The 21641-nt window shown below is 43.4% G+C and overlaps 1 protein-coding gene across 5 annotated transcripts in view; it reads right to left on the bottom strand.

Moving 5' to 3' along the window:
* Positions 1 to 863: 863 nt before the first annotated feature.
* The window catches only part of LOC144772317 (uncharacterized), a 290294-nt gene continuing 269516 nt past the window's right edge, over positions 864 to 21641 (bottom strand). For all 5 annotated transcript variants that reach the window (XM_078656553.1, XM_078656550.1, XM_078656551.1 and 2 more), the window contains one exon: positions 864 to 5019. In XM_078656553.1, coding sequence (XP_078512679.1) covers positions 3013 to 3990 — 978 coding nt within the window. In that variant the 5' untranslated portion in view covers positions 3991 to 5019 and the 3' untranslated portion in view covers positions 864 to 3012. The remainder of the gene's footprint in view (positions 5020 to 21641) is intronic.

The raw sequence follows: 21641 nt of genomic DNA on the forward strand, positions 1-21641 counted from the left end.
TCGCCTGTGCCACTGCCCAGGAGGCCAGTGCAGTCTATCCACGAGCTCTTCCACGTCCAATCAGGCCACATGGGTCATATATTTGTGATCTTTCTTCCGTTAATTGAAGATCTAAAAGGTGTGCAAAGACTGTTTAAACCTCCTGTTTTTTTTATCCTATAGTGTTTTTTTTTAAATAATCTGTGTTGTTTTTTAACCAATAAATGATAATTTGGTGCATTCATGCTCAGATGATGCCCTTTGAACACATGTTATTTGACTATATGGCATGGTTATAATTGAGTTGTTTTTATTATACCAAAGAGGAATTCCAATTTTTGACTCCAATCAAGCAGTAACCAGCATAGGCCTCTGCCACAGTGCTACTTAATAATGGCCCATCCTCTGCCGGAACCCACATGGAGGTGTATGATGCAGAATGGAGTTATCGAATGGTTCACACAATTAGACCTTGCAGCTGGAATGAGCGACCGCAGCAGGACTGGCTTCAGGCATATACCGCTCAGCTCCACGGTCACGCCAAGCACCCTCCCTGGCCTAACACTATTTAGGTATTCCATTGTTTGGTGTTTTAAACATATAAGCTGTAGGATGGAGGTGGAATTTAGACTCTGGCCTTAGAAGCTTAGAGCAGAGTGGGCAGCAACTCTCTGGCAACCACCACTGTAACCCTTCATGCTTTGGTTATAGCCAAATAGTTTTACCAATAGCTAATACACAAGAATACAGCATGACAAATCATACAATGCAACACTGCGGACTGTAATTTGCTACTTATGAACTTTGCTGATGATGACTAACTGAAGATTTCCCAACTCAAAATTCACCCCCGTCAACATACACAACATATTACAGTCTATGCATCAAGATACATTCTGTTTTAATAATTACATGATTAAAACTATTTAACATTTAGCATTAGTCTCAAAAGCCATAATTCAGTAAAACCCAAAGTCTCCTAACCATGCAATGTTAGCCATATAACATATCTTTATAATCAAACAAATACAATGAAACAAAAAGAAAGTATTTGTACCTTATATTGGGCCTTTCACAGAGCCCCCTTCCATAGAGAGTAAAGCTCATCAATGAGGCAGACAGTTAGCAAGATCTCCATACTGGACCTTCATTCGGGGCATACAAATCAATGTCATCTGAGCGTAGACTGTACCAAGTAAGCATGGAAGATCATGGTGTGAATGATGGATGCTTCATGTTTAGTTTAGCGTTTTTCAAGGAAAGGAGAATGCTTAGGAAGTGGTATAAGTTATCTTATCTACAGCTTTCCATAGCATGTTCTGCTTTTCTAACACGAAGCGTATTTACTTAACCCATCCCACTTGGGTATGTTACAGTCCAAACTTTTGAACATGGCAAGCACATACTGCTTCTCCTGGAGTTTATGAGAAATAAAAGAAATGCATGTATGTCTGTGAGACAATTATTGTGCCCGAGTGCCTTTTAATAAGGGAAAAATGTATTAGCATGAAATCCTTTCAACAATATTCCCAAAAAAGCAGAAAGACAATATCTATGCTTAACAGTAATCTGTACACAAAGTAGAGAAGAAACATGTTCTAAACTGGGTCGTTGTTTACAGATATGACAAGATCACCAACAATAAGTGAAATAAAAAAAACTTTTTTTAAATATACAAAATGCATTCTGAATTTTTTTTCTAACAAATATAAATAGTAGGACACCATCAGGATGCCCAGATGAATCAATGTCAATTGGATGCTGCGTGGCAGGATTTTACTGAATATACATTGGTGCATTGCAGGTATTGTAATTGTGGTTTTCAATAGAAACTGACAGACCTCATTCAAATGGTTGTTAAAAGAAAGTCCAAGACTTAAAAAGGTTTCTGTAAGATGGTGTCCTCTGGCCATACTTCACATCATAATAACTATTTAAAAAACTAGAAGAAAAATATACATAAAAAAAGATTGATGTATCCTATCCTTAACATACTATACTGTTCCATTTACAAGTATTTATATTTGCCAGATCTGAGCAATGACATAGGATCATATGGTATAATAGGTACCAATTGCTGGACTTCTGCCACGAAATAGAACTGTTGAGTATTGTTAGGCTGACTATCAACATGAATATGATGTAGGAGGAACTTATAGCCACAGAAGTACAGTCACTGTAGAAGGGGCAATATTAGACTGGTAAGGATGGCAACAAAAAGTGGGTGATGCAGAGACCTGGACCTTGCAATGCTATATGATATAATAGGTACCAATTGCTGGACTTGTGCCACGAAATACAACTGTTGAGTATTTTATCCTGACTATCAACATGAATATGTAAAGGTAGAACTGAGTTGTGGGGTGCGAGGGGGAGGGAAATATAGTTAGATTAGGTTAAGATTGGAAGAGACAGATGAGTGGTGTAACCCGTTACAGCGCCTATATTGGGTGATATGTATGGAAGTAACGACAATCCGATGGTCACTACAATTCAATGGAAGTATATATGTTAAATCAGTAAGATAGTGCCTCTGGCAATTAATTGACGATAGTTCCACTGTTTTTTATGTCGAGATCTAATATATGGTATATTAATGGCGATTTACGTAAGGTATACCATTGACGGAAGAAGTTGTGATAATAAGAAAAGCAATAAGGTATGTTGATCTAGCAAAGCCCATTCCACCTTCCCTGCATTTGTATAGTTTTTTTTCTGTAGGCCTTCACAGATGGGTAGTTAGATCTGATGCTTGAGTAAATCTCTTTCCACATCCACTGCATGTGCGTGTTTTTTCTTTCACAAATTGTGCGTTAGCTGCTGATCCTTTAGATGATTGGATTTACTAAAGCTCTTTCAACATTCACTGCATTTGCATGTTTTTTCGTCTATATGCCGTTGCAGATGGATAGTTAGATCTGATGCTTGAGTAAAGCTCGTTCACATTCTCCGAGTAAAGTAGTTCCCTGTGTGTTAGATGGTGGCTCTTTAAATGCGTGGATTTACTAAAGCTTTTCCCCATTCACTTCAAGACTATGGTTTCTCTGCTACATGTATTTGCAGATGGATAGGTAGGATGGATGCGTGAGTTGTAACATTTCCACATTCATCGATGTGTATGGTTTTTGTTGTGTGTTTGCGCTGGTGGCTCTTTAGACTTTCTAAATGAGCATAGCTCTTTCCACATTCACTGCATGTGTATGGTTTTTCCCCTGTGTGTTTTCGCTGGTGACCCCTTAGATGTGTAGATCTACTAAAGCTCTTTCCACATTCACTGCATATGAATGGCTTTTCTCCTGTATGCCTTCGCAGATGGGTGGCTAGGTGTGCTGCTTGAGTAAAGCTCTTTCCACATTCACTACATGTGAATGGTTTTTCTCCTGTATGACTTCGCAGATGGGTGGCTAGGTGTGCTGTTTGAATAAAGCTCTTTCCACATTCACTACATGTGTATGGTCTTTCTCCTGTATGCCTGCGCAGATGGTAGGTTAGTGCCTGTGCGTGAAGTAAGGTCTTTCCACATTCACTGCATGTGTATACTTTTTCTCCTGTATGACATTGCAGATGGACGGTTAATGCTATTGGTTCAGCAAAGTGCTTTCCACATTCATTGCATGTGAATGGTTTTTCCTTTATGTGTGTTCGCTGGTGGACCTTTAGATGTGCAGATCTGCTAAAGCTCTTTCCACATTCACTGCAAGTATATGGTTTTTCTCCTGTATGCCATCGCTGATGGAGGGTTAGGCCCCATGCTAGAGCAAAGCTCTTTCCACATTCACTGCAAGTGTATGGTTTTTCTCCTGTATGTGTTAGGTGATGACTCTCTAGATTTGAGGACCTATTAAAGCTCTTTCCACATTCACTGCAGGTGTAAGGTTTTTCTGTGTGCGTTCGTTGATGGATCTTTTGGTTTGCTGAGGCAGTAAAGCTCTTTTCATTTTCACTGCCTGTGAGTTCTGCTGTATGCATTTGATATTTGCCCCTCAGAGCTGATAACTCGTTAAAAGTCATCTTACATTCATTACACCTAAATAGGTTTTCTGTTAAGTTGTTACTGGTGGCAGTGTAGGGATGAATGATTAAATCTCTTCTCACGAACACAGAACCTTTATGTTATTTCTTTTGTTTGTTAATGAACTCTTGGTTGTGATGGCTGATGAACCCTATTGCCATATTCAATCTATCCTCACACGTTTTCCCCTGTACACAGTTGGTGGTACTACTACAGTTCTGAGGAAAAGCCAAAGCTCGTCTTTCGTAGTGTGTATGGTTTTTTTCTTTGGGGTTTAGAGTCTAAGCATTGGTTATATTTTGGCTTAAATCATGTTAATGTGTTTGCTGACTGATCATTGTGGTTCCTGAACCACTAACTATAATTGATTATTCACTAGGTATTTGCAGTATATCTGTTCTTGCAGGACTGATTTCTATCAGGAGCCGTGTGTTAAGAACTTTCTAGGATGTGTGCAAATAATAAACCTCACAGCTTATCTAAATAGTCTGCTTCTTGGACAATATCAATGACATACACAAAGAACAAAACTCAATACCAAGGTGTTGTGTTCTAGAATAATGTTCTGCATTGCAAGTAGCCAAACACTTGTATCTTAACTTTCAGATCACTGCTTCATGATTCATGTTTGTATACCTCTTTCTGCGGATTGCAAGGTCCAGCCAAAACAGCGTTTATGATGGACTAACATCACAGCATAATTATGAAAGCTAAAGGGTGGTATCTAACATGTCTTAATTGTGGATGTGTTCTGCCTGTGTATTTTTTGTGATTTTAATTTATTCGGATGTTTTGGGAACGGCAGCATGGATGCCCTCATCCTCTTGAAGCCGCTGGATTGCACTTGACGTTCTTACACTTACAGGATATGTCTGTTCATGTACAAGATTCTCTGTCTCTTACTGAGTTGTTCTATTTCGAATTGCTGTCTGTCATTTCTGGTTCTTCTCAGGTATCAGATAACTTTCCAGTTTTATCATATTTTCTTCATTACTCTTCATCTTAATATGTGTTCAGGAATCTCCTTTCTGCGGATACAAAAATAACTGTAATGTCGTAATCTAAAGCAACAAAGTGTACAATGTGTCTCTGAAGAAATGTAAAAAAAAAACACTTGAATACATTCTAGCCAACGGTAATTCCTCAAGGTTGCAATGCAGTCCGTCTTTTTAGCTCACTGTACCACAACTGACAATCATTCTAATGGAAATCAGCATTCAATGGTCATTCTGCAATAAAATAACAACAGCTCAATATGTACCAGAGTCCACATTCATTTGAATAGTAACAGACGCAACAACATATAATGGTGTTGGCCTCCGTGGCCTTGGTCAGTGAGTTGTGGCTTAAGTCCTATGGCACTGCAAGACAATTAATTAATATATTTCACTTTATCATGTTCATAGCTTCGGAAATAATAATGTCACAATGAAAATAAAAACACAACAGAATCATTTTCAGGACAAAAAACAAATCCTAGACGGAAAATGAGAATTGGATGGCAGGTCAACGTGTATGATGTCCGTATGTTCACTGACAAAGACAGCAGCCAAGCAATGTCTATATGATCCCAAAGCGCGAATAGAGGGGCTGCCACATTTCAGTGTATTGCTGCTTCCTGCTGCACGCACACAGATTGGCCCTGTATTCAATTATTAGGTTCAACACAAACAGTTTAAAGGGAGGGCAGTTGTTATTGTTCGCAACCTTACCATAAGTAATTAAGTTGAAATGGTAAATTTGTTTCAACACTGTCCAGTCTCAAACAGACGGTTGTCAACCATATGAGGAGCCATTTGATTTCGATATCATACATATGATGCACAGATCAATCAGGAAGCAACCAGATCTGCTAATCAGTTCCAAGTAAGATGTGTAGAACTAACTGAAGCTGACTTGCAGCGGGCTTAGGCACATGTTAAAACAAGTACTGGCGGTGACAGATTTAATTGTATACTTGGCTTTTAAGTAGCGACATGAGATATGTCTGTACCAGGTATGGAAATCCCAGAGCTGACTTTTATCCACATATTGTAGTCCTGTTGATTACTAGCACTTTAACTGTGAGATAACAGTAAACGTATTGAAAGGTGTTTATAGAGACAGCAATTTCTGTATTTACCCTGCTATCAGTTAGGAGAAAAATAGTCATGCACTTGTTAGACTGTTAAAGCTTAACACATTGCTTAAAGCTGCTGCTCACTGGAGTGTTGCTGAAAAAAAATCACAGGAAATGACCCTAAACATTTTTTAATTTCATTTTTTATTTTCGCTTTTCAAAATACAGTAAGGAACAGTTTACAATGTTTAAATTTATGGCATTGGTACAGTATGCATGATTTTATATATATATATATATATAATACTATTATAAAGGAAGAACTTTGAACCTTTGAGGTGGGTAAACTCGGAAACCACAGCGCCAGTCCACACACCCAATACATTGTTGTAATCGCCAGGGTGGGCAGATGGACATAGGCTATATAAACTTAATAAATATACGTTATTTAAAAAATTTACTGAAAAAAAAGTAGTCCCTTGGAAGAAGCGCTGGCTGCGACGTGCATGCCCGACGTGAGGAGCGGCGTCCAGGAGTGCGAGGAGGACCGGCGGACATGGCGCGGGGAGGAGCGGTGAGGAGCAGCGGACAGGTGGTGAGGAGCGGCGGACAGGCGGTGAGGAGCGGCTGACAGGCGGGGAGGAGCAGTGAGCGGCGGATGAGGTAGGTTATTTATTTATTTATTTAGGAGCGGTGAGCGGCGGAAAAATGAAGCAAAAATGAAAATCGTGAGCAAGAGGAAGCAAACGGAGCATACAAAAGTGAGCCAAACGGTGCATTACTGGAGGAAAAAGTTACGTCTGCAGGTTACAAAAGCGTACATCGTGAGCAAGAGGAAGCAAACGGAGCATTACAAAAGTGAGCCCAACGGTGCATTACAGGAGGAAAAAGTTACGTGTGCAGGTTACAAAAGCGTAGAAAGTGAACGTAGAGGTATAGGAGGAAAACGTGACGTGTGCAGGTAGCAAGAGGAAGCAAACGGAGCATTAAAAAAGTGAGCCAAGTGTGGTAAATAAATAAATAATACCTCTCTTTTTGACTAGACATATATCATAACAGATAGCTCAATAAATAAGAGTCAAGATTCGAGGTAGTAGGAGTTTTGCAGGTTTAATACAGCATAAGGACAGGAACAGGACAACCTGCATAGGAATAGGATGACAGGGCCCAGCAGCTGCTGGGGCTGGGTCTGGGATGAGCGCGCTGACTTTTAATAACAATACATGAACATATATACATAACGCAAACACATAGCATTACATTGCAGTAGGCGTAGCAGTGGGTGGAGCAGAAGGCGTGACGCGTAGCAGTCGCGAAAGATAAGGGCGAAAGTAGGTGTAACTGGGCGTATATATGGACATGTGATGCAAACGTAACAGAATATGTCATGAATGGGGCGGAAACCATGGAGGGGGCTACCTAAGGAGCCGGGACCTCTAACCTGATGGTGCGCGCAAACTAGCAATGACGTATCACTAGGAGAAGCTGGGGGCTATGAACTCTGTGCTAGGAGCAGAGACTGAAGTCTGGAGAGTCAGGGCGACATGTACCTAAACAGTATCTAGTATCTGATGTTTAGAGAACATGTTGATATAAACTAGAAGTTAGGAGGGGAAAGGCTGACTTGATTCTAAGACTGGACCATGCATTATTCTACATGTAGTGCGTGATGAAGAATATTAAATGACCATTAAATGCAGTATTTCTCTAACGTGGAGACGTGAAGGCTAGACAATGACGGAAACTATTGATGCAGTTCAGTAGCTTAGGAATGCAGAGAAGGAGGACTGAACTGATAACTGGAACTATAACATACTCTTGGCAGACTCAGAGACTGAGCCAGGCTGGGCCGGGCACTGCGAGGCAGGAAGTAGGTGAAGGGTCGAGGATACAGGTGGGGGCTGTATCGCTCCTCAGCGAGGCTTCAGGAGACAGGAGCTGAATCTGGTGTCCAGGCCCTTTTGAGGCCTAGAAACGGAGACTTTATAATAGAATAACGTGCACACTGAGAAACGTGACAACGTAGCTTTACATAGGCCTGATATTCGTAGTATTCACGAGGACTGGAAACTGGCATACTAGAGGTGGACACAACTGTAATTGCGTCATTAATCGGACATGGGGAACGCATATGCATATTTAATCATGCACACATAACATATGATGGATGACACGTAGGGACACAGAACATGGCAAAATTTACTTTTCCACATTCCCTCCTTGTCACTACGTTTCCATCAGGAAACATCAATTTTCATGATACCGTCTATCATTTCATACAGTATCATTTGCTCGTCTCGAATTATCCTGGAACGGGATTTAGAACGGGGCTTGGGACTAGGAATACAAGAGGTAGCACAAATGCCGCAAATCGCAGGGCCACATTGTATACAGAGGCAGCAGCTGAATATGATCGCTACTGCAATACCTAGAAAGGACAATATTTTCCATCCCCATGCGGAAATTATATTCCAGAACCAACCGGACCATGTCCAGGTGCCTGGATCTTGGTGTATCAGATGGGCAATTTTATGGAGTCTGGTTATAGCTGAATAAACAGACGGCGCGTTATTTGGAATGAAAATGCAGCAACTAGATCCGATGACTCTACAAGCCCCGCCCCTATCGGCCAGTATGACGTCAAGGACGAGACGATTTTGCAAAACGACAAATCTCATAGCAGATTGCTCTTCGGTTAAGTTACCTAGAGCAGAGGCAGTCTCATTTACTACAGCTTCAAGGGTTCTGGTTAATCTACGGATTAACTTACTATTCTGGATAGGTCCTATAAAGAAGAAGAAACCTCTGTTGAAATCTGTATACTGTTCTAGAGCAGTTTCAGTATAATCGACAATTGGGGACTCCCTTCTATGTCTAATGTGTATTAGATGTGTGTTTCTATGATAATCAGGTGGGGCTAGGAAAACTGGTGGCAGTAGGAAGGCAATGTAACAGGTTCCCTCCCAATCGAGGGGCAGACGAACATATGCGGTTTGACCACAAAAAAAATAAGAATGACGTGAAGCTTTGAAGATAGATTTCCCACTGTCACTATACTTGACAATAGTAGTACAATCACTGTGTCCTACGTGTACGGAACCATTATTTCGGACACATAATTCGCCTTTGACTGGCAGTACTGAAATAGCAGGTAAGTCTGGAGTAGTATCAGACTGAACATTCAAGACCATGAAATTCGAAGAATAATTACCTAAATTATACACTTCATTTTCTAGATCTAACCCTGTTCTGTGGGGAAGACCTTGCTTGTCTGGAAAACATGTACTGTTAAGAAAAGACATATCTGTTGAGGATGACGTTAACGTGGACCATGCTCCACATGAACCATTATGTGAGAATGGATAAGGAAAAAGTGGCAGAACTCCCTTCGGGGTCTGGAAAGGGGGGAGTCGACCACACACCCAACAATTAGTGGCATTGCTGGACTGGTGTGAGTAATGTAACATGCGGACAAAGGAATTATTTCGCATAGCGAGGCGGTAAGAGAGTTCATGAGGGGGCAGGTCACTAAACGTGTGCTCTACTGTAGCATTAGCAGACTTATTTACATGAAGAACTGGGAAACATAGGTAAAATGCATAACTGGTGCAGGAAATCATAAGGCTGGAAAACAATATGAAACATAGAAAAACGATACATCGGATTGAGTTTTGACTAACTCTCTCACTATGGGGGTCTATTTTATACATGTCAGAAACAGTCTAACCGTTTCACCTAGGGGAGGACTTAGACAATCAAACTGACTGACTTATTTTACTAGACCGGAGTTTTAGCTTGTACTCCTGTTGCGGAGTTTTCTCTAACAGGGGAGGGGTTGTAGCAATGTCTTTTGCGGGACAGTCCTTGAGAACAATATTTTGGCAATCCTTCAAATCCTGGGAAATGTTCTTTAAGACGGGTTTCAGTCCATTAAAAAGTTTAATATGAGAAAGGTGCACCCAGCCTTTGCGTCCTTCCAACTTCACGGCTATACGGGTGGTGAGGAGGACCTGTCGGGGCTCTTTCCAACGAGGCTCCAGCGGACTTGATCTGTCAAAGTTGCGGACCATCACCATGGATCCTGGAACGATTTCATGCGGTGCCACCTCGGTATTGTCTGGAAATGCGGCGGCAACCTGTGAACGACATGAGTTGAGGGCAGACATCAAGGAAGCTAGGTAATCTGTCAGCATATTACTTGAAACATCGGTAATACTTCGGGGTCTAGGAGTACCCCACATGTTAGGGGGGCGGCCGAAAACGACCTCATACGGGGACAGACCTGATCTGGAATGTGCGACCATGCGCATATAAAACAAAGCAACTGGCAGAGCTACTAGCCAGTCCACACCTTTTTCTTTACACACTTTTGCAATACGGATTTTCAGGGTCTGGTTATGTCTCTCTACGAGACCGGCTGCTTCAGGATGGCGTACACAATGGAACTTCCACTGGTACCCTAGCAAAAGGGAAACATGCTTCATGAGTTCAGATGAGAATGGCTGGCCGTTGTCAGAATATACGACTCTAGGGAGTCCATAACGGGGGAAGAACTCACGAACCAACTGCTTGGCAGTGGTCGCGGCTGTGTAATCTGGGACTGGATATGCTTCTGTCCACCTGGACAAAGCGCATACAACTACAAGGACATACTTGAAACCTCGACATCGCTCCATCTGAATATAATCCATCTGGAGGACTTCAAAAGGGTGGTCAGGGGGCTGGAATCCACCTTGTTCCACCGGGACACTTTTACCTGGATTAAACTGACAACATATCATACAGGTACGGACTTTCTGCTTAGCTGCAGCTCGTAAATGCTTGTTGAACCAAATGTTCTGGATACTGTCTAACATAGCTTTTTCTCCTAAATGCGCTGGACTATGTGCGGTATTAATAATGACTTGAACCATAGAGTCGGGGAGAAACCATGTGGCTCTACCCTTCGTTAACCATCCTTGATCTGTCTGGACCCCTCCTTGTTCGGACCATTTCTTGATTTCTTCGGGAGTAGCATGTAACTGGATATCTATGACATCTTGTGTAGGGTCCTTAACTGTCATACATGTAGTCGGATCTGGAGCATGTGTCTGTGTCGGATTAACCTGAATGTCTGGAGTCTGTGCTGTAAGCTTGGCTGTGCGATCTGCTAGATCATTACCTTGGGAAATAATGTCAGTAACTTTCGTATGTGCTTTGCACTTCATGATAGCGATAGATGTCGGCAAATGTATGGCATCTAACAGAGCTTGAATAAGGAGACCATGCTGAATCTTGGTTCCATGAGAAGTCATGAAACCTCTCTCCTGCCAGAGCACTCCGAAGTCGTGTACAACTCCAAATGCGTAACGCGAATCTGTGTAAACATTAACTTTCAAGTTCTTGGCGTGTATACAGGCTTGTGTCAGAGCAACTAGCTCTGCTGCTTGAGCGGACAGGGTATCAATACGGTGTGTTTCAATAACTTCGGTGCCAGTAGTCACTGCATACGCGGCGACTAGTTCTCCTGTACTTGTTCTCATACATGAACCATCCACATAAAGTGTCAGGTCGGGGTCTGGTAACGGAGTATCTGTCAGATCTTGTCTTGGCTTTGTCGTAATGTTAACTACTTCCACGCAATCATGTGTGGCTGGATTTGAATTAACTGATGGTAACAGTGTAGCAGGATTCAGGATGTTGCAGCGTCTGATTTCTATGTGTGGCTGGAACAGTGTCAATTCATAACCTGTTAAACGTGCAATTGTCAAGTGCTGAGTTTGTGTTCGGTTTAAAAGAACTTCCACGGAGTGTGGAACTTGTACTGTCAAGGTATGTCCTAAGACTATGGAATCACTTTGTCTGATAGCTAGTGCTGTGGCTGCAACTGACTTGAGGCACGCAGGCAGAGCCTGGGCTACAGGATCTAATGTGCTCGAAAAATAAGCACAGGGCTTGTATTGTCCTGCTTGATCTTGTGTGAGAACAGATAATGCTGTACCTTCGCGTTCAGTGACGAAAAGTGTAAAAGGCTTACTGTAGTTCGGTGTTGCTAGAACTGGAGCTTGGCATAGGGCTTTCTTTAACTCATTGAAACTAAGTGTATGTTCAGATGTCCAAGGGAGGACAGTCGATACGGCTGCCTCCTGTGTCGTTAATTGTATCAGTGGTTTGGCTAGAAATGCATACTGAGGAATCCATTGTCTACAGTAAGAAGTGAGGCCGATAAAAGCACGTACCTCCTTCTGGGTCTTGGGCTGAGGAAGACTCGCTATTAACTGGATACGGTCTGGTGTCAACTGCCTACCCCTCTTGGACAGTAAGTGTCCTAAGTATACCACTTGCTGGACACAGAATTGAAGCTTAGAAGGGGACACCTTGTGCCCCATCTCGGCTAGGAAATACAAAACTGTAAGGGATGCTTGCTCGCAAGCACGTTCAGAACGGGCTGTGATCAGTAGATCATCGACATACTGGAGCAGGGCAGTGTCAGTTGGCATGTGAATGTTGTCTAGTTGTCTCTTGAGTGCTTGACTGTAAATACTAGGACTTTCTGTGAAACCTTGAGGAGCTCGTGTGAACATATAGCTCCTTCCATTTAAACAAAATCCGAAAAGGAACTGGCTGTCTGGATGAATAGGAACACTGAAAAATGCGTTCTTGAGGTCTATGACAGTAAAGAACGTGGCTTCGGAATCAATGGCCGTTAATAGGGAAGAGATGTCTGGGACAACTGGGTACTGCGGAATAATACATTTATTAAGCTCTCGTAGGTCAATCACTAATCGATATACTGGGGGTGCATTTGGATCAGTACGTTTCATGACTGGAATGATCGGAGAATTACATACATTGGAGTCAGTTTCTACAACCACTCCTTGAGCCATGAGCTCGTCAATAATTTTGGATAAGGCTGCTACAGCCTCAGGTGGCAATCTGTACTGTCTGATTCGTGGTAACACTACACCTGGCTTGAGAGTCACACGATAGGGTGTGATTTGCATGTAACCTACATCAGTTGGACCTTGCGCCCATAAGTGCTGCGGAACATTAGACAGTCTTGAATCAAAATCTCGTAATACATAGTGACCCTTGAAGTCACGTAGGAACAATCGTATTCCCTCTGGGGAACAGCATATAACTGCACCCAACTCTTTCAGTGTCTTAATGCCTAATAGGTTTTCTGGACATGACTTAGTAAGTAACAGATCAGTAGTACGGGACAATGGACCTACTTCTAGAGTAACTGGCTTTGAAATCTCATTTACAATAGGCTTTCCTGAAAATCCAAGGGAAACATTTCTTGAGCCTGAGAGCGGAGCCCCTGGAACTTCGGCGTGACTAATTGTGGTCCTACTTGCCCCTGTATCAATCAAAAACTTTCTGTCTTTCCCTAATACTTGACTGTGAACATAGGGACCTTCTTGATCTACAGGTATCTCGATGAGAGGCAAGCCTACCTCCCTCTCTAGGCTGTTTCATGAATACTGCTGGTACTCTGGATACTCAGACTGTGCATACTGGTACATCTGCGATGTAACGTGCTGTGTTGCAGCAATAGGCTGCGGTGCGGTAACTGTCTGTGGTGCATTCTGTGGCTGAGGAATCTGTGAAACTTGTTCTTGTCTAGGCGGACGTGGTCTTTCTTTAGTCTTACCAGTAGCTATGTTGTGTTTCAGAACTGTACACTCATTTATGAAATGACCTGGCTGTTTACAATAATTGCAGTTCCCTTTAACGGGAGCTGCAGGATGACTGGCTTGATTCGGACCCCTCTTCTGACTGTCTTGAGGAACAGATTGTGCAACTAGTACTTTCATTTTCGTGTCTTTCATACGTTTTCTTTCGTGTTCTTGCTCTTCTCTGATTCTATTCTGATGATACTGAAGCATTTGCAACATCTGGGACGGGGTATTAGCTGGCCAGGTACTTTCGACTTTCAAAACTCGATTTTTAATTTGTGGACTGGAATTCTCGACTAATTTAGTAACAAAAAGGTGAGGGTATGACTCACTACTTGTCTTGAGGCCACTGTTGATACTAAAACACTTTTCAAATCTAGAATAAAAATCACTGATATCCTCATCTTGCTTCTGTTTACAGGCTGAGATTGCATCCCAGTCTTCTTTTCTAGTTGTCAATAATCTGGGTAAAACTTGTATCAATAATTCTGGTAATTCTTTACATTTATCTCCAAGACCGGTACCTGGTACTCGTGCCTTATCTTCAGCTTCTAGAACTGCCCAATCGATCTTTTTCTCTCCCACCTCCCATTCTTTTTCCTTGAGCTTTTCATACACCCCTGCGGGCAGCAGAACCTTTAACATTTTAATTATATCTGGGTACGTGTATTCTCCCATACGGAGCATGTCTTTTAATTCTCTATGGAACCCGGCTGGATCTTTGTCATGACAGGGAATTAATTTCTTCATCTCGAGGAGTTCCATCTTTGTAATCGGAGTGTATACAAACACTCGCTGCATTTCGCCACCCGTTCCTCTAACTGGGTGGACTTCTCGTAACGGATTCTGTCTCTCCATGTAAAATGGTTTACCTTCTGGAGGTGAGGCATGAACAAAATGCGGGTTCAGAAACGTTCTATATTTGTGACGCTGTTCTAGAATGACACTAATTAAATCGGTACCTAGACCTTTCCATCTATACTGGAGTAACTCGTTCAGGATATCATGTAACGGGCCTGGATCAGAGTGCTGACCCTCATACAATGTAATGAGGTGCTGGATCATATACATACCCACCAGTCGTTGCTCGGCTGGGGGCATTTTCAGAAACATTTGTGCCACTATTTCGTCTGGAAAAGTGGTAGAATCAGTAATCCATCGGACTGCTGATCGGGCTAGTTCTTGTTCATGCATGGTACTTAACTCACTGTAACCGATTCGTGATTTCAGAATGTGATCGGTAGCTTGGAATACTTGTTCTAGTGAACCTTGTTCTGGTGCTGGAGAATGAAAAATAGACTTGTGTTCTAGGCGTAAATGGCGATCTGGAAATCTATATTTTCCTACATACGCTATTCTGGCGGGATTCTCGTCCTCTACCTCTTCAGTATCAGAGTTACTTTCTTTCTCGCTTACTTGTGCTGCTTTACGTTGTTCGTGTAATTTTATTATTTCTCTACGGATTTTCTTGTACATACTCTCCATAGCACCGACGGTCTTGTGCTTACCCTCGGCTATATTATCACTCCACCTTGTCAGGATTTTCATTTCGGCCGGATCTTTAGACGGGTAATCTTGTTCTCTTATTAGACAATTGATCAGAAACTTTAATATCATGAGCTGGATCTCGGCTTTCCTTTGAGACATGGCCTCGCTAATACTTTCTGGATCATCCCCTGTACGGATGAAACGATATATTCTGTCTAGATCTTCTTTCATATTCGGTAAGGTGACTAGATACTCGGCCACCTTTCTTACGCGGAATGAATATAAAACCATATTATCCTCGCCTGGGACTGGATCATAGCCGCATTCGGCAAGGGATTTTCTTATTTCTGCTACAGTCTGATGTCTGGGCGTACGCTGTGACGCTTGTGCATGTAATTCGGCTAACGTTAAACGCTTGTGTGGCGGCGGGGTTTGAGGAGTACCTCCCCCTGCGGCCCCTAAACTGGAGTCTAGGTCTACTGAGGCTCTTCGTCCTGACAGAGTGGGAAATGGAAATGCAGGCTGGACTTGTATGGCGGACTGGACCGGGGTACCGTAACAGGTACTCCGGTGTCTGGAGGAGCGGGAAGTGCCTGATTTACAGGGACTGGTGGAGCGCGAACAGGATTTGCATATTCTGGGACTGTGTCGTCCAAATAGGACGAAATAAAAATATCAGCTGCGGTCTGTTTGTGACGTAGTTTGGTCGGAACTAATGGTGGCGGGAAATTACTGGATGCCTCTGGGGTCGCTTTTGGCAAGCCCTCGGCAAGAAGAGGATACATACCCCTAATAAGGGCATGCCTCTGTCTGTCTGACTGTTCGACTTTGACTTGTTCACCTATCTCGATTAGTTCTTTTTCTTGTGCTCGTTCTAAGGATTCTCTACTTAATTCTGACTTTCTGATTTCTTTTTCAGTTCTTCTATGAGCTTCTTTGCGCCATAACTCGATGGCATCTTTCTGTGACTGTCTGGCTTTCTTTTTCCATAATGCTTCTTCTACTCGCATGATGCACTCGGCATCCCATGTACCCGATACGGGCCATCTATACTTTTCTTCTAACTGTTTGGTATACTCTACCCATAAATCTAGATACAATATGGTGCTTATGCCATGCTTCTGATACATAAAATGACCTGGACTGTCCCTCGGCGGGACAGGAACTGCTTCTTCTAACAAACCCTTTCTAGTTTTTAGCTGACGTAATCTCGAAAAGAGAGACATTGTAAACTTGAATCGGAACACAATACAATACACGAGAAACAATAACAATTTGGAGAACAATTCAGGCATACCACGACATTGGAAATACATTGAACAACATCATAACATAACAGTTCGGACAGAATATTACCTGGAATACTGAGAACAGAAACACAAGAATTTCTCGAGAACGGAACAGACTAGAGTTACTGGATGCACTGCTGAAACAGTACGGAACATACCGGTCCCATAAAGGGACGCATCAAGACCCGTATCCACCTAGGTGAACACTTCGTTTGTGAGTCTGTGTACCACCAACCCACGGACCAGAGTCAATTTAGATTGACCCTGTCTAGATACTACCCCAGTAATGGTACTCACCGGGCAGCAAGAACGGAAAGCCTCGGACTGGACTGGACTGCTAAGACGACGGACGACGAACTTCGGACTTCAGTTACGGGTGGGCCTCCGGATACCTCGGACCTTGAACTCTCGGCTTGGGCTCTGGTCGGGACTCGCCGCGTTCCTCCACCGTCTCGTTTGGATGCTGGACCGCCTCCTCCGTCTCACTCCGTGGGCCTGAGGGATACTTGAAGCAGAAATATCTGCCGGTGCACAGAAGAGTTCCGTCACGACTGCAGAGGGTCAGGGGGTCGGCGTGGCTTCACCGACGCGTGGGGAAAGGGCAAGTCCCTGTTCGGGCGCCATTATGTGGTAAATAAATAAATAATACCTCTCTTTTTGACTAGACATATATCATAACAGATAGCTCAATAAATAAGAGTCAAGATTCGAGGTAGTAGGAGTTTTGCAGGTTTAATACAGCATAAGGACAGGAACAGGACAACCTGCATAGGAATAGGATGACAGGGCCCAGCAGCTGCTGGGGCTGGGTCTGGGATGAGCGCGCTGACTTTTAATAACAATACATGAACATATATACATAACGCAAACACATAGCATTACATTGCAGTAGGCGTAGCAGTGGGTGGAGCAGAAGGCGTGACGCGTAGCAGTCGCGAAAGATAAGGGCGAAAGTAGGTGTAACTGGGCGTATATATGGACATGTGATGCAAACGTAACAGAATATGTCATGAATGGGGCGGAAACCATGGAGGGGGCTACCTAAGGAGCCGGGACCTCTAACCTGATGGTGCGCGCAAACTAGCAATGACGTATCACTAGGAGAAGCTGGGGGCTATGAACTCTGTGCTAGGAGCAGAGACTGAAGTCTGGAGAGTCAGGGCGACATGTACCTAAACAGTATCTAGTATCTGATGTTTAGAGAACATGTTGATATAAACTAGAAGTTAGGAGGGGAAAGGCTGACTTGATTCTAAGACTGGACCATGCATTATTCTACATGTAGTGCGTGATGAAGAATATTAAATGACCATTAAATGCAGTATTTCTCTAACGTGGAGACGTGAAGGCTAGACAATGACGGAAACTACTGATGCAGTTCAGTAGCTTAGGAATGCAGAGAAGGAGGACTGAACTGATAACTGGAACTATAACATACTCTTGGCAGACTCAGAGACTGAGCCAGGCTGGGCCGGGCACTGCGAGGCAGGAAGTAGGTGAAGGGTCGAGGATACAGGTGGGGGCTGTATCGCTCCTCAGCGAGGCTTCAGGAGACAGGAGCTGAATCTGGTGTCCAGGCCCTTTTGAGGCCTAGAAACGGAGACTTTATAATAGAATAACGTGCACACTGAGAAACGTGACAACGTAGCTTTACATAGGCCTGATATTCGTAGTATTCACGAGGACTGGAAACTGGCATACTAGAGGTGGACACAACTGTAATTGCGTCATTAATCGGACATGGGGAACGCATATGCATATTTAATCATGCACACATAACATATGATGGATGACACGTAGGGACACAGAACATGGCAAAATTTACTTTTCCACAAGCGGTGCATTACAGGAGAAAAAAGTTACATGTGCAGGATACAAAAGCGTACAAAGTAAACATAGAGGTATAATACTGCAAAATATGGAGGAAGGCTCCGGGGGACCCACGGACAACGTCGGGGCGGGCGGGGGCCCTGAAGCCTAATTGCTCCCGGACAACGTCGGGACGGGCTGCTAGTATATATATACATAGAACAAAGTGTTGCATAGCACACCATCAAGAGGTCAGACAGTTCTAGACATGGTATTATCAGGCGTCATCCTGTAGGGTGAGGGTTGGCAGGGAGTGGTACAAGTACAGTACAGTAATCAAATACCTGTAAGTGACCACAGGTAGGACGTAAGCGGCCCCCAAATATCTCGCGGTTTGGACGCAGACGGTAGCTCTTCTGCATAACATGTGAGCTGGTCACGGCAATAAGTCAAGTCCTGCAACCACAGCCTAGTGGTAAGCACCATCCTACCATCCCAGCAGATAGAGATCCTGCGTTGAGCCATCAACAGTGCTATAGATAGACATTTCTTTTTGGGTGCTTTTACTTTAGCCCTGATCGCCAGCAGACACATCCCCGGGTTGCACTCCACAGTTTCCTCAATCATCAAGCAGAGAATCCGTACAAAGTTTACCCCAATATTCAAGTACTTTAGGACATTCCCAAGCTAGATGACAAAAACTAGCCCCGGGTGCACCACAAAGTTTACAGGCGTCAGTTTGTCGCAGCCCAAATCTATACAGCTGTGCAGGAGTATAGTATAGTGATGCAAATATTTAAAGTACACCAGCCGTAGATTGCCAGTTGCCGTCAGTTGGCCTATCAGGCAGCAGCCATTTAAGCAATCCTCCTCAGAGAGCAGCTCTGGCAGCACAGCATTCCATTTATCCAGTGCAGTCGCGAACCCAGGTGCCATGTAATTCTGCGATGCCCTGTAAAGTCTGCTGACTAGCTAGGCCTTGGGTGTAGCAGTGTATAGGAGTTGTAGTGCCTCAAGGGTTGGCGGTTCTTAAGGGGCAGTGTGGGTAAAGCGCAAGCATGGCTGAGCGCAACCTAGTGTATACAAATAATTGCATGGCAGAGGTCTCGCCTCTGGTGTCTGTTCTACGAGGTCACAAATTGGCCCCCAAGGAACACATCTGCCATGATGGATAGTCCCATCTCCCCAAGTGCCTTCAGTGCCAGCTTCTTGGGTGACCGAAATCTTCGAGTGATGGAACAGCGGCATGTTAGGTGCGTACAGTGATAATTTATACGCTCGCTGACATAGGTCATGCCAGGCCCTAGATGTAATTTGTTCCGTATCAAATTCCCCTTTTTTGAAAATCGTTTGTGTGTTCACTATCATTTCCTTGAGTGGTATGGGATGCATGCGGGATATATGCTGGATCATGCTGCCAGTAGTAGGCGTAGTGCGCCTGTGTGCAAAGATAGTCCGGCGCTGTAAAACTGCCTTGATCAAATGGAAGGGTGTCTAGCACTTGAGTCAAAGCTTCTTTCCCACCCAGGCTAGCATGACCAGAAGGGAGCGAAGATTATCTAAAAAGTGTTGCGTTAGGTGTACCGGAACATTTAAAAAGAGATATAAAAATCGTGGAAGAACCACCAATTTCATCAAAGCTATGCGGTCAGCAAAGGACAGGGGCAATTTAATCCAATGATTCACCTGCACCTCAAGCTGCACGATGGCGGTGCCAAAGTTAGCTTGTATAACAGGCTGCTGGTCCCTGTGTAGATATATTCCTAAATATTTTACAGAGTCCGTACACCATGTTAGGGGATATTCCATGTCAAACTGTTGGGTGGCATCAGTGAGTGGTAGTATAGGTGATTTGTACCAGTTGATTCCGAGGCATGAGAAGTGCTCAAACCGGACATACTCTTGTATCATTTGTGCAAGAAATCGTGCTAGCTCCCGGACATACAGCACCATGTCATCTGCATACATGGAGACTGCAAGCGGACGCTACAAAGACCACAAGGCCGATACAGCATGACACGGTCTTAGAATACATAACAGGGGTTCAAGCACAAGAGCAAATAGCTGTAGCGCCAGCGGGCAGCCCTACCGCGTGCCACGCTGGATGGGAATCTTTTCCGACAGCTGCCCATTAATTCTGACCCGCGCCAGTGGGCAGGTATATAACAGCCTAATCCAGTTAGTAAAGACAAACGGAACACCCATACGATGGAGGACTGTAATCATGTAGGACCAGGAGATCAAGTCGAACTCTTTAGGAGCGTCGAGCCGCACCACAAGCGCTGGCAGCGTGGGCTCCAATACATGCATTGCAGCGAAAATGGTGTGCAGATTATGGGACGTGGACCGAGTAGGGATAAATCCCGACTGATCCGGAAGCACCATAACAGGAAGGAGCAGTTGTATCCTCGTAGCTAATACTTTCGCTAAAATATTAACATCAGTGTTTATGAGAGATAAGGGCGATACGAGTCACACTGATCCGGTGGTTTACCAGGTTTTAAAAGCGCAACCACCAGTCATTCAAGCCCGGCTCTCGTCTCATGGAGGGAACACGCAACCCGAACGCTGCCTGAACCTTGGTGACAGGAGCTTTGGATGTTTTAAAAGAATATTGAAACGATCAAGGTACCAGCACGTCATTATTGGCATAAGTTGGAAGATTATACCCACTCTTTAAAATTGAAGATTGAGTCTTCTATGATCAAGGAGTACAAGTACTCATTGTTGATTGAGGATACATACCTCGTTGGTTCTTCATCATAGGGGTCATCGATACCCCTTGGTTGCCCCTTTCTATATGTCCTGATGAAGACTCGCATGCCCCAGGTTCAAATTACCGGTTGGCCTTGAGTCGAGTCGAAACGTCGATGCCATTACCCCCCACCCTGGACCAGTACCTCGACATTATAGAGTGCATACTGAGGACAAGATTGTCTCTTTGAAATTTTGAGTTCAAAGGTTCTTAAAAATATTTTTTTGTCTGGCCAGGTTTTCAATACGGATAGAATACAATACCGTTATTGACTGAAAAGTAATGTGAAACGTTTTTGTATATTACTGTGAATTCCTTTCTTTCCTCCCTCATTTACTTCACACTTGGATCACCCCTTTTGCACGCTCTGTTTGGGCAACCTCTCTGTTTTTACTGTCAAGATAACATAATACTGTTGTGCGAAATGAATTCTAAATAAGAGACAATGAATTAAATACATTGTATCTCTGTCTCCGTTGTAGTGGTTGTTTTCTATTGTGTTTTTTTCCTTAACATTATTAGCTATGTTAGAGCAGATTCATTTGAAGTGCTCTTGATTGTGAAATTTAAAGAAATAAGATTGATTGGG

The sequence above is a fragment of the Lissotriton helveticus genome, chromosome 8 (assembly GCF_964261635.1).
Source record: "Lissotriton helveticus chromosome 8, aLisHel1.1, whole genome shotgun sequence".
NCBI lineage: Eukaryota > Metazoa > Chordata > Amphibia > Caudata > Salamandridae > Lissotriton > Lissotriton helveticus.